This window comes from Opisthocomus hoazin, chromosome 5 (genome assembly GCF_030867145.1).
Source record: "Opisthocomus hoazin isolate bOpiHoa1 chromosome 5, bOpiHoa1.hap1, whole genome shotgun sequence".
In the NCBI taxonomy this organism is placed as follows: domain Eukaryota; kingdom Metazoa; phylum Chordata; class Aves; order Opisthocomiformes; family Opisthocomidae; genus Opisthocomus; species Opisthocomus hoazin.
In genome coordinates, this window is record NC_134418.1 from 42,182,091 (window position 1) to 42,196,241 (window position 14,151).

Here is a 14,151-nt window from a genome sequence, read left to right on the forward strand (position 1 = left end):
AAAAACACGGTGAAAACACAATAATTCTGTTACTGCGGATCTGAGCTGCTGAGGCATCAGTGATGGGACAGCATTTTGGACACTTCACCTTGCTGTAGAATTAAAAGCCAGGGCTTTTCTGATTTTATTTTTTTCTTTTTCACTTCAGAATAACTCCTGTGCACTGGTTGCTCTAAGATAAGGACCTTTCACAGGGAGCAGCAGCCGTAATGGAAGATGCATGAATCCCATTCAAATACTAGTGTGAATATTCCCTACAAAGAAAGCTGGAAGGAAATTTTACCAAGTACCGGTAACTTTCACTGTTTACTGACTTTTGTAGACTTCCCTTAAGCTTACTCTTCCTGCACAGGCAGGAGAGCAAGCCCACTGGATTTTTGCTCCAGCCAAGCTGGAACAGTTATAATTCTCGTACCATAACAACACTGCGTCAGGTTTTTTTTTGCATGGGTTTATGTACCCAAAATTCAGCACGCCACAAACTTAAAGCAGTTGTTCACACGAATCTCCTCATGTGTAATCTAGCTTCACACTGCTCGGGCTACACCTGATAGAAACACAGCTTATCCTCCTGGTGAGCTACTGCCAGATGGACTAAATGATGTGTACTGGGCTGGAGAATGGCAAGTTTTGACCTTTAAAGTTAACAGACGTGTAGCAAGCCCAGCATACATGAATTTTCTGCTGTCCTTCAGCTGAAATGTGCAGCTAGCGGGCAATTGTTCATCACTGTGGGACAGGTGTATCTCAGCCTCGACAGGATTTGAAAATGGCGTGTGTTCACCTGCTGTCCTGCAGAACGACAGGACAAACTGCCAAATTCCAGTTGAAACTATGAGGTTTGCACATGCCTGCCCATGTAAATCGACTGACCTTTCCATCTCCATCTTACCGCAGTTCAGAAGGGCAGTGGCATCTGCCGCCAAGCGTGGAACAGAGGCAGTGACCACTGTCCTCTCAATGGCAAGCCACCTTCCCCCAAAACCCCCACTCTGGAGGGACAGCTTTACTGGACGAAGGCAGAGTGGGTGGGATGGGTGAAGTCGCTGCGTGTCAAATCACTGATTTCTTCCCAATTCGTTAAGGCTGATCAGGAAGTCTCACGACTGGATTACTAGGGAAATTCATGGACAGTTAGAACTCCCACATGCACGTTTCCTAGCTCAAGCTAAGGCAAGCTGCTGCAAGAAGAGCAGGCAAATACTGCGTACCACCAAGAAACGTTAAGCGAATGAGTGGGTTCATTAACTGCGCTCAGGATTTTATTTCGACCCCTGGAAGAACTGTGCATTCTTTTAAGTAAAGCGCAATTTACTCTTTAAGTAAAGAGTACTTGACTTTCTGTACATGGGAACCCCGAGCAAAATCTTTACGCACTGCCCACGTCTGGGGCAGTATTTAAGCTCTGCCCAGCCCACACCAGCGCAGGGCTTTCAGAAGCGGGAAGTGCTAGCTCTCCGCAGGCGCTTACTTCCCGTCCGTCCCTTCGGGGCCAGCTGCGTTCCAGCGCGTACCCCCGTCAAGGTGCTTCTGCCCGTCTTAGGGCTGGCGGCACAGACGCTGGGGCGGCTGCTGACCGTATGGAACGGCGCGCTCAGGGCGAGCTGCCGGGGGTGTCCGCCTGAAATCAGCCAGACGCGGAAATCTGACGGCGGCGAAGGCCTTCGCCCAGCAGATGGTGTCGGGACCCCGCGTTTGGAGAGTCTCCGTGGCTGAAACAAACCACGTCCAGAGGGCTGTGCGAGAGCTCGGATCCAACCACAGCTCGCTCTGGCCCTCTTGGCGTAACCCGGACGAAACCCAGCGCAACGAGCTGCCTGCTTCACCCCACCTGCAGCGCGCCAGCCAGCGCCCCAGCCAGGGCACCCTCCACGGGAGCAGGGCTCCTCCACGCCCGCAGCGCCTGGGCTGCCGAGACGCGCCTGCCGGCGCTGCCCCCCCTCGGCCAGAGGCCCTCCGGCGGCAAAAAGGAGCAGCGCAGCAGGAGGGAGAAGAAGCACTCCGGCGTGGCGCAACCCCCTCGCCGTCCTCCGACCTTACTTCCCACACCAGAGCAAAACTCCTCTTCTTCGCCAGAGCAGTTGCTCGACGGCCCACGGGAAGGCACCGCGCCTCTGAGGAGGAGCGCAGGGCGGGCTGGTCCGAGGGAGGGGGGACGGGGTCACGACGCCGCCGCGCTAAGCTCGGGGGGGGGGTTTTACCCTTCCCTCACTCCGGCCCCCCCTTTTCTCGGGGCTGCTGACAGCCCCCTTCTCCCGCCCCTCCCCAGGCAGCCGGGACCCGACGGCGCGTACCGACCCCCTCCTGAGGAGCCCCGACGCCACGCCCCCCGCCCTTCTGACGGACACACGGCGGCGGCGCCCCCCCGGCCACTGATTAGCGGAGGGGGCCGGCGGCGGCGCCGGGATCTCGCGAGATCCCCCCGCGCGCCGCGCTGCCGGCCGGTGGGCGGGAGCAAGCCGGGACGTGACGTGCCGTGCCGTGACGTGACGTGGCGGGGCCGCGCCTCGGGCGGTCGTTTGCTCCCCGGGGCGGCGGTTAACGGGCCGCGCGCCCGTCCGCCGCGTGGGCCGGGACAGGCGGAGGAGGGAGAGCGGGGCGGTCCCCCTTCCCCGAGGCGGTGCGCCCGGCCCCCCCCCCCCCCGAGCGATGATGGCGACGGCGGCGGGCGACCTGGAGTCCTCGCTGGAGCTGAGCCTGACGGGCAGCGGCGCGCTCCCCGGCGGGCTGCCCCCCGCGCGCTCCCGCATCTTCAAGATCATCGTGATCGGGGACTCGAACGTGGGGAAGACGTGCCTCACCTACCGCTTCTGCGCCGGCCGCTTCCCCCAGCGCACCGAGGCCACCATCGGCGTGGACTTCCGCGAGCGCGCCGTCGCCATCGACGGCGAGCGCATCAAGGTACCGGGGCGAGGCCCGCCGGCCCCCGGGAGCGTGTCCCGCGGCGGGGGGGAGAGGGGCTTGCCCTTGGGGGAAGCGCGGTCAGGGTGCGGGTGCCCGAGGCGATGGCAGCTCCTGCCGTGGGCCGCGCCTTTGGGCAGGGGTCGGTCAGTAACGCCTCCTGGAAACGGGCTTCCAGGTAGGTCTGTTGCTGGCCGGCAGCTCGGCGTCGGCCGTGCCCGCGGCCAGCGGCTCCCCGCCGCCCCGAAACGCTGCTCCGCTGCGGGTCGCGCTTAACCCTCGGGTCCGCAGGGCGACGCGGGTGCCACCATCACCGACATTTTGCTCTAGACATGCCCAACGGAACTGCCGTCGCGAACATCCGAAATACTTTTTAAAATAAATTACTTTTGTCGTGCAACAATAAACCGCAAAGACAGCCTCCGAGGAGTGGGGCTGGAAGAAGCCGACCGGATTCGCGTAGGGCGTTACAGCCAGTTGGAAATACAGATTTTTTTCATGTGGAAACGTAGAGTGAAGCTATTGAAAACAGCAAATGCTGTCCTGTTAAGAAACTGAACATTGTTCAGGAGTGAAGTGCTGCACCAGCGATAGCAATGTGTTACAACTTTTAAATTTTTTTTTAGGATTCTGTTAGGATTACTGGATGTTCAGGCAAATGTGGCACAGGACTGGACGGTGACAGGCTGGTTACCTAGCTCACCGTTGTTTTTTACTCTGATTATAGGTTTAGCTAAAGCTTAGTTTTACAGAGCTAAACTTAGTGAATAATTGGATGGTAGGAAAGAAAAATGTTCTTTTGCCTTCTTTGCGCTTTTAAAGCAAGTTTTAGAAGTGTATGAAATAAATCTGGTCTGCCCGCTAGATGTATAGATGCTTAGCGGTGATCCTGACAGTCATTTGCAGATTAGACTCCTGGCTGCTTGTGATTGCGGTTTGTTTACTAGGAGTAACGTCATTTTAAACAGAATCCCCGGTTACATCTGTATGACAGTTTGTTTCTATGAGCAAAGCTTAATATATGTGTGGAAAAAGGGAGGGACAGTAGTCTTGGAGTTGTGCTTTTGTGTTTATTATCACCAGGCTTTGTAATTACAGCTTACAGTCCTGTAACTGAAAGCTATAGATTTTCCTTGCTTACTGACTAAAGAGATTGTGGAGGGCACAGAAGTCCGTTTGCTTTCCTTCTCTTGTGTTTTTTTCACCTCATATCCTTCTTTTTAACTAAGAAAGAAAAATGAGTGAGAGTCTTGGTTACTCTCTTTCTTCATAAAACCACTGAATAGCACTTCTTTGGCTCATAGCTGAAATTCTGCACTCCGTGGTCCGTTGTTGTCCATGCTGGAGGAGAGAACCTGCTGAGGGATATCTTCTTGTCAGCATCTTATTGACCAGCATTTTCACCACCTCTGGATTATCCTCGGCCTTTGTTGGAGAGAAGCGAAGAAGAATGTAGCCTGATTCACGGTTTTGAGATGCTTTGCTTAGGTTATTGTGCCATTTTGTTATATATGTTGTGGTAAGTTGTTTTGCTGCATCCTTGAGAATGTTACCTGTTGAATATACCAGTTCCAGTTGAGGGAGGCGGAGAACTGAAGGAGGCTCTTTTGAGACACATCGTTTTCCAGGAAGTTCTGTTTCAGCTTTGAAAGGAATAAACTTTGTCATTATGGCCAGGACTCTAGCTCTTAGGGGCATGCTGTCTGTCATCAGGTACACACCAATTTTTGGTTTTTGCCACCTCCTCTCGCTCATGTTCACCTTCCTTGCTAGTAGCAGTGAGGTCCAGCAATGTCTGTTGAGCCAAGAGAGAAGCTCAGATGAACCGAGTTACTGCTGTTCTCGCTGTGCCCTGAAGGGCTTGCCAGGCAGAGGAATTTTTCCTCTTGCGTTGAAGGAGATTATAAAGTAGTGTCTTCTCTTTCTCCCTTCTCCCTTCCCCCAGCCAGCTGGATGATCATTCTTGTGCAGCTACAGTGCTGAGCGTTTCCCTTGCAGCTGGAAAAATGCTGTGTCATTGGCAGGAAGAGAAGCACAGTTCTTCTCGCTGGGGGTCTCCCACACAGGAATTGTGCAGAATTTCGAGATGCAGGGACGAGTATATTCCTTTGTAGCTTGTACAATAGGCTGACAGTTTTGTATGAAACACCAATGCCTAGATGTGGTGAATAAATTAAAATTTTCAAGAAACGAACTTTCTGCATTCCCAATTTTGCTCTTCCTAAATTGATCTCAGCATTGAAAATCGAGGAAAACAATGATGTCACTCTCTTTACTGACCTGCATTAAAAGAGCAAAGGACACAGATGAAATTCAAACCAGAAAGTCCAAGCATCGTGTTCTGTACCTTTGAGCTCTTTGTGTTTTTTCCCCACATATTGTAAAAGGAGACATAATTTAACATTTTATTGAAGGCCAGTTCTGTTTTTACCAGCCTGTTATAAACCACACTAAGGGAGTCTTTGTTTAGAAAACAGCCTTTCTGGATCCACAAAAAGGAGTCGGAAGGTGGGAGGTGATAGCTGAGTCGATATATTTAAGTACCATTTGTCTTTCCTAGGGAGCGTGACAAAGTAATTCTGTCCACAGTTTCATTGGCTGAATTATGCTGTTAAACCAGATTTTCAAATCACACATTTTAAAGGGCTGTTATAAAAAATGTGCTTCCTTGAAGATGAATGGTATTGGAATAATAATTAAACAGTAATCTTAATGTTAATTTGTCAATGGACATCTGTTAACGTGAACATTTTCAGTGTTTTTCAGTAGAGCAAATATGTTGGGGGGGGCAGAAATGGAATGGTCTCTTCACATTCACCTGGTAAGAGGAAAAAAAAAAGCTTCTAAAGTGTGAAATTTTCAGTCTTGGGGAAGGATTTGCCTCTCAGTGCAAATGATTCTGTGCCAAGAATATTAACATTTTTAATATGAGATAATACCCTTCAAGCTTGAAAGCTGCATGCAAATAAAATGTAGGAGGAACTGAAGTTTAAGCTTAACTTGGAAGATATGTGAACCTTTAATTTAATTTCCTCTTCTCTACCCAAGGCTGGCAATACACTTGCGGATCTGTGCTTGACTGAAGCATGACTGATTTCTGCTCTGTGAGTGAACTGGGGAGAGAAGTGTAAGTTCACAGCTGCCTGTGAAAATGAGCTCCCTCTCTAAATTAATTTGATATAGCATTTTCCAAGATGTATCTGTAGTTATTCCTTAATGTTATATTGTCTGAACATAAGGATTACTTCAGTCTGTGCTTCTTTCTTCTCTCTTTGTCAGATTCCAAATTAATGAAAATTTTGTATGAGTCTCCTGACTTTCTGACGTTTTGTAAGTGCACAGAACTGGAAGTGTCTCTGATCTGGGTAGGTGAATGGATCTTGCCCAAACTTCGGTACCAATATTTAATCTGATTGTCTAGACTACCTTAACAGACCATGAAGATGCAGTCAATTGTGTTTAGAGTGTAATAGCATTGGCAAAAACCAGATGCTTGCTCTAAAATGAGATGGATTGCAACTGGCTAGCGTTTTCTGCGATCAGAGGCTAGGGCAACATCCCTTGCTCTCCTTAATAAGCTTAATGACCTTTTTAGAAGCAACACGTGGATCTTTATAAGTCTGTGGGTCAGAAGCTGCAGGTAACTGGACTAGACTACAGAAGTCATGGTGTTCTCATGTAAATTTTCAGTTCCCCTAGTGAAACCACTAACTGCCATTTCCATCTGCTCTGATTTGAGTTTTTCCTCAAGGATGGGTGACTAGGGTTGAACGTAATATTGCAGAAAAAGTCACGCCATCACTTACTTTTTTTCCTTCACCCTATCACACTAGTGATTCATAACGTCCTGTGATCGACTCGTGTATCTGGATCGTCATCTGTTTTAATAATTTCTAGACTGATGAATCCGGCACTTATAGGAAAAGCCTTTGTTATTAGTCACTGACTTTACATCTGCTTCTGTTTAGTTTCACCCTATTTCTACTGTTCCAGCTTTCAAGAAAAAAATTAGGTGATACTGTAATCCTCCTCTCTGTCAGTGATGCATCTTGGCTTCCTGCCACCAGCAAATTTCCCTGGCACTTGGGTTCCCTTTAATATCAAAGTCACTGGTAAAAATGGTAAACAAGGCAACTTTCAAGACACTTGCAATTTCTGAGTAAGTTTTACTGAAACACTTGGATCAAAGGAATGCAGAACTATGCTAATAGAACAATTTCGTCAAGGGAAGATACTGCTTGTACCTTTCATGGTAACAGATTGAATTTTAAATTTACCTTTTCCGTTTAAAGAACATTTAATATTCCTTGAGTGCCAAGTCTGAAGAACTCTCTTTTTTCCCAGGGAGGAGACATTTCTTTCTGATGTTTCCTGCTCAAAAGTTAAAAGCTGAAGTACGAATCAAAGTGCCTCAGCCGTCAGGGATCAGCTGTGCAGGACAGGCAGGAAGCTAGGACTCAGCTTTGACCCAGGAAATCGGATGTTGTCTTTCAGTGTTAACACCATTGCCAAGGCGTGTGTGATAGAGCCACACACTAGTTTATTTCTTCCAGTGTACAGTTAATCTAGCGTTGTAGGTGAACTGGCTCTGACTGCTGTATGTGCAGTCCCGTGTCTCCTGGAGAGCAAGTTTGTTAAAATACTACTGAGTCCAGTAAGTGCACAATTCTGTAGCGTGCTCTAAGTGTCTGAGGGCTCCAAGCTTCCATTATACCAGGATGATTGATGGATTTAAAATTTTTATTAGTTGTTGCTTACATCTGCTTCTGCTTCAAGGCTTGTTTTGTTTTGTTTTAATCTGGACCCAAGAAGTCTGAAATCATTCCAGTTCTTCTGAATGTTTTTTTTTTCCTGTTACAGTGACTGTCACCGAAATCAGGAGTAAATCTTAACGCTGACGTAGCATTAAAAAGCAGACATGCTTTATTACAGCCCCAGATGCACAGGGGATCGCTCCTCATGTGCATGCCTTGCTCCAAGCTTATATCACCCTGTTACATACATGTGCATTAAGTTTCCCACGGTATTCATACTTACTTATTCTGTTTCCTGGAACTAATTATCATATTTGCATACTCATTACACATGCGACTTGGGTGTCTGTGGGGCTTCCATGGGGTCCTCGATGGTCTCTGGTGGTTCCTAGTGGTTGTTGAGGTATCTCTTAGTGTCGTTTCCATGAATTCTGAGGCTTTCCTTTCACATATGGTCATGAGTTGGCTCGTTGAGCAGTTTGGATTTCTCAAGTTCCTTGTCTTGGTGTCTGCTGGTTTATCTGCACTTCTTCAGGATGTGCTAGTTATATGTCCTTGGGTGTGTTCTTGCCTCTGATAATCAGTCCTTTGTTTTCTGCTTAATCTTTGTGATGTTCCTTATCGCTTTTTTACATTATGTACCCCCCGTACATTAAATCATGTACCCTATTTTACTACATGACAAGGCTTCGAGCAAATGTGTTCAGCCTGTTTGGATAGAATGATGCATACCTGGAAACAACAGTAGAATGTTCAGCTAACAGGAGGCTCCTGCCTATTTTTTTTTTCCTTTTATGCATGTTTTGATACTACAAGCCACAGTATGGTCCTAGTTTAAGCATTAGATAAGATTAAGTTACAGGTGCATCACAAGAGAGTTTAATTCCAGTAGATACGCTGCAGACAAGGATTTCTTTGTCCTGTTTTTCTGGTGGTTATTCGTGCGTGGTTTGATTTCTTCCTGCTTTTATGAAGTACCACAATAAGCAGTTAACTTCATGCGAAGATCAAAACTTTGGGGAATGTGATGTTACTTTTGGCAATAAAAAAATCGTGTCAGCCAGGAGTTGTGCTGTGAAATACACATTTTTTTTTAATAAAAGTGCTAAGGCCAAACACATCGTGCTAAGGATTTGTTTTTGTAAAAATCTTGCAAAATACATGCTCCAGTAAACTTCCAGAAATCCATATCTGTGATCAAGTTGCATCATCATTTCTTCCTGACTTCAATTTGAGCAGCTTTGAAAGGAAAATTTTCTGAAATTGTGTAAAAGCAACAGCTTTCTTCAGCACAAATTTTTCAGTATGATTAATTCGGAAGAGTGGATTTCCGTGATTGTGTGACTCGCCTAAGCGACAGGTGATTTGTGTTATTTTCCAACACGAGTAATAAAACATTTTATTCTCTTGTCGTCTTTCCCTTTTCAGATCCAGCTGTGGGATACGGCAGGCCAGGAGCGCTTCAGGAAGAGCATGGTGCAGCACTATTACAGGAACGTACATGCTGTTGTGTTTGTGTACGACATGACAAACATTGCCAGTTTTCACAGTCTGCCATCGTGGATAGAGGAATGCAAACAACACCTGCTCTCCAGCGATATACCACGAATTCTTGTTGGAAATAAATGTGACCTGAGAAGTGCTATTCAGGTACCTACGGACTTGGCCCAGAAGTTTGCGGATACTCACAGCATGCCATTATTTGAAACCTCTGCCAAAAACCCCAATGACAATGACCATGTGGAGGCCATATTTATGACACTGGCTCACAAGCTTAAAAGTCACAAGCCATTAATGCTTAGTCAACCCCCAGATCGCGATGAAATACATTTAAAGCCTGAACCAAAACCTGCCATGACCTGCTGGTGTTAAATCATACTGGTATCAGCTGTCACCATGTCTTGTTTGCAAAGGCTTCAAAATTATGATCTTGGCAAAGTTCCAGGTTTTGGTAGCAATTAGAGCAAATCTCTTTGGCACTTTAATGGGGGGTTTTTTTGTTGTTTTGGGTTTTTTTTGTCGTGTAGATGTCCCCATATTACGTACTTGCACTTTGTAATTGTACTTTCTGAAGTAACTGAAGTTTCACTATAAATACACGGGAAAGTAACCTTTGAAGTTTTGACAAAGCAATTCTACTTGAGCTCTTGCTGCCTGAGATTGTGAGATTGTTTTCATCACTTGTGATAAGGTTGTAAATAGTGAGCCAGTTTACTAACTTTTTTGGTTGCTACTTGCATTGGAATAATGTAGGAGAAAAAGTGTTTTGTCACAGCCAGATAGCTTGATTTTTGGGTCAGCGAGTGGGGACATTTTTGGCATATGAAGGAATATTTGATGACTGCTAAAAACTTGCTAAGCAAGTACTTTTTTGTATTTAAAAACAGAATCCAGGACTGTCAGATAAAGTTTGGGCTGTCATTGTAGGTGCAAACTGCTAGCTTTTGGCCTGTTGTTCCACTGTAAACTTTTGCCTGGTTCTCCATGGTGATGGTAAGAGAACTGACAAACTTGTCCCTACCTGTAGACAATTATTTGATACTTAAAACTTCATTGATTTTTTTCATAATTAACATGTAAAACTAAACTATGCATTCCTTCATACGGAAAGTACTGTAGCACAGGTTTTGGGGTAAATTTGGGACTATAACTGTCCATAACTTCGCTGACCTTACTATAACTTCAGTGAGGACTGATTCCTAAAGAATGCTGTATTTGGGTTGAGTGTCCCAGGGTAAGTAAAAACACTTAAGTAAAAGATTGAGTGAAGTTGGCAAAAGCTGGTTTTCAAGGACAGGGGTTTCAGGGGATTTTAGTGATGATAAATACTTTTCAAGTGTCTTGAAAAAGCTTTTTACAACCAACTTGATAACACATTTTAGGGATGGAAATGCTTAGGACAAAATGTTAGGAGTATGGGACTTGCTTAAAATAATTCTGAATACAAAATAAATTAGGTCTTGGAATATGGAGAAAATCTACCAAATACATCATCTGTTACAGATTTTTAAGCTAAAACCTGCTTGTGTAATGTCCTGGCTGTATGTGGGCCATCCTTGGCATTACTAACGTGAGTTAGTAATGTGTTGGGTCAGATGAGGGAAATTACTCCTCTAGAACCATCTTCTTCTATGTTCTCATGATTGCAACTGTTTTATTTCAGTTCTGCCTGAAGGTCAAGTTTCATAATGGTGCTAGGTTGGACGTAATTACATAAAGCGAAATGTAAGCCATAGAATGCGATCTATGACTTCGTTCATATGCCATGTCAAACAGTGTTTTGCGACTTGGTTTTTAAAGGAATTGAAGTAAAAATGAAGATTTTTGATTTGAAGTGTGTAGTGTGTGATGCTGGCTGGAAACTAAAGAGAAGGGCCAGTTCAGAAGCTGCCACTCTAGTGATCACATTAGAAACAAATTATTGAAACAAGATAACTAATATTATTTGAACTATTACAGTTAATAAGATGTAATTCTATTGTAAGTTATACCAACAAAAGAGAAATGCATTGACTTTTTTTTCTAGATATAGAAAGAGCATTCAATTTGGTCTAATATGATTAAGATGTTTAAAAAGAATCTAAACAAAAGGTAATAATTTTTTTTCCTGTATAAAGCTGCTACAACTGTGACAGTAATTTTGTTTAGGAAACATCTGTAAAAGGGAACTTTTGTATTTACTCTGAACCTTACATGACTAGAATTTGTTTTACAGTCCTTTCAGAAACAATCAGCTTCTTAACACTATGTCCTTAATGATTTTTTTAAGAAAAGGATTGATCTTAAATTTCTGTGTATACTATTGTAAATAAATATGGTTTACAGTCCTCTTGGACAATTTGTTTTTTGCTCACATCCTTAATCCTTTTTCTGGAAAGGATCCATCTTAACTATTTGTAGAAGAAGTATGTCAGCAAAATTTTTTTTTTTTTTTTTTTTTTTAATAGAATGAAGAATTCCAGAGTCAGTCAGGTTGGGGGTTGAGGTAAGGAAATTATGTAGCTACAGTGTTACTGTAAACTTTTCTATCAAACATCTGCAAATTTGTTAAGCTTTATTTGAGTTATTCGCAACCTGTAAATAAGGGTCCTCATGTCATTAAAATCGTGTGTGGAAATAATGTTGAAGTATGTAATTCTGTCTTCAGCACAAAGCATGTTTGAATGGTTCTGCCATAAAGGTGACGTGGTCATTAATGCCGGAGTCAGTATGCTTCCTGGCTTTCAGTGGTAGTGTTCTGCCCAGAAAATTGATGTCAGAAGTACCGAATACTTTGTATATGTGTTTTCACTCTACCAAATTGTAAAGGTGGGTTATTTTGTATGTGTTGGGGGGAGGGCAAGACACAATCCCAGAAACCTAATAAACTGGCTTTGCCATGAACTGTGATCACTTGCGTTCAATAATTATGCTAGGAACGATGATAAAATTTCTTATGGTAAAATCTGTAAAAAAAAAAAAAAACTGTAAGGGAGGGAAAAGAGCTCCTAGTTTCTGTATGTGTGGGTGACAGTTTTGTGGAAGACTGTCACAATACTTGGACTAGTGTCAGTGCTTTCTTGTGGTGGCTCTGAGTTGTTTAGAAGCCTCTGAAACACCCACCTGACGATTCAGAGGCGTGTTTGGGATTTCTGTCAGATGCCAGAAGAACGGGAAGTGACACAATGGTTATAAAACTAGGAATCACTGACCCTTGAGTGGATGTCAAGACCCTAAAGGAGTCTTCTCTGTTCTTCTTCTCTTAGTCTCACCTCATGTTCCGAAATAAAAGCTTTTAGCTTTACGTACAGGTGGGACTTCTTTGTTATCTCAGAAGTCTGTCTTGCAGGTTTCTGTTCGTGTGTGTGTGCAGATATGTGTGTGTGCACCCGCACACAGGAGCAAGGCTTCAGTTCCGATTAAGCTGGCTTTTTGGTAAATATTGTAGTGCTTTCCCCACAGAGGAACTCTCAAATCATTTGTGTTACCTAATGTTTCACTACTGCCCTGTTTACGCTCCTCTTCTAAGTGTATCAAAAGCAAAAAAGTAACACACCTTTAGAGATGGTTTGTGCCTTTAAACATGGTTGCAGTCATTACTGCACACACAGGCTGTTAATTCTACTGCATGACTAAAAGAACCTGTCTATGGAATGTGCGTACCTCGTGCTTGTGGACCCTGGGAATGACCAGCAGGGACCATGGTAGACTACCAGCAGTGTGATGCAGGTGCGAGCCCTGCTCCCAGATTGACAGGAGCCCTTTCATCCAGCTGCTTAGGAAGGAAGGCGAGAGGTCGGTGTACAAACTCGAGATGTGTCCTGGTATTCATGTGTATACCTGTTGCACATTAGGGTTTTCTTGGGGTTTTTTTTTTACGTCGCATGTCTTCAGCATGGCTAAAATAAATGGGTTTTCTATGCGTATTGTAATCTGAAAGCAAAAACTTGCTGATCCAATAAATGATCTAAAGTACACAGTAATTAAAGAATTTGAAAGCTTAAATAGCTCCACCCTTGTCATTTTTTCCAGCTCTAGAAACCAATAATGTTAAAAGACAGCTTTCCAGATGTAGTGAGAATAGATGAGGAGCCCTAATGGCAGTAGTATCTTTCACTTTAATCTTACTTAATCTCTGATCTGAAAATTAGTGAAGCTGTGACTTTGATGGAAGGGAGTAATGTGGGAGTGCATGTGAGAATTAAGGCAGAGGCAGCCTTGCCTTCTACTCCCTCCTCGACCTTTGGCGCTTTCGTCTGTGACTCACGGGGGCTTTCTCAGCTGGAACGGGCAGAGCTGGACGGCATCAAAACGCGCAGGAACTGTTCTCCCTCCAGCACCGCCGCTTTGCGCGAAGACAGAAGTGATCAGGGGAATGCTTGCCTGTGGCTTTGGTCACTCGGGGGCCAAAAATTGCGGGGTTTGCCTTTGTCTCTCACAGCAGTTGATCCTGGGCCGGGAGGGCAGCCCCTCTAGTTTGCAGCTGGTCCTAGACTCTTACTCCCTGTTTCACCCAGACTCTTACTCCCTGTTTCACCCTGTATGATGCAGCACAATTATCAGCTTTCAGTCATAACCCTGCAGCAAAATTTTCCCAGATCGATCATCTACTGACTTGCTGCTTTTATAAATTTGATGTAAGTCACATTCCTTGTCCCCTCCTGGGGAATATTCTCACTTCCACCAGAATATACAATTCTAATGGTCTTTTTTATTTCTAGAGCCCTGCTTTCAAGGCCATTGACCAATGTTTCGTAACATCTCAATTCACAGATAAAAAGTAGAGCCACATGACAAAGCAATAGTAATGCTACTTTTAAAATGGCAGTCTGGTTTTCTATGCAAATCAACACAAAAGCATGTGTAATCTTAAATCTAAATGTTGTAGCTAACACTAGAAATTGGCATTATTCTAGGACTCACAAAAAACCGCTGTTTTGAGTTGGAGGATTGGTTTGGGGGGGAGGGGGGTTTCCTCCTCTGTTGACGCTGGATGCCTGAAGGAGCCTCTCATCCA

General features: G+C 44.8%; 1 protein-coding gene across 1 annotated transcript; it reads left to right on the top strand.

Annotated features, from left to right (window-relative positions):
* The first annotated feature begins 2,482 nt into the window (after positions 1 to 2,482).
* On the top strand, positions 2,483 to 11,482 carry RAB33B (RAB33B, member RAS oncogene family). The gene is made up of 2 exons (XM_075420987.1): positions 2,483 to 2,901; positions 9,084 to 11,482. The coding sequence occupies exons 1-2, from the start codon at positions 2,650 to 2,652 to the stop codon at positions 9,525 to 9,527; spliced, it is 696 nt and encodes a 231-aa protein (XP_075277102.1). The 5' UTR covers positions 2,483 to 2,649; the 3' UTR covers positions 9,528 to 11,482.
* The last annotated feature ends 2,669 nt before the right edge of the window (positions 11,483 to 14,151 follow it).

Bases quoted from the DNA above. Each gene is read 5' to 3' on its own strand.
- RAB33B (XM_075420987.1), top strand. From the start codon at position 2,650: ATGATGGCGACGGCGGCGGGCGACCTGGAGTCCTCGCTGGAGCTGAGC. The intron at 2,902-9,083 runs GTACCGGGGCGA...TTCCCTTTTCAG, and splicing joins TCGACGGCGAGCGCATCAAG to ATCCAGCTGTGGGATACGGC.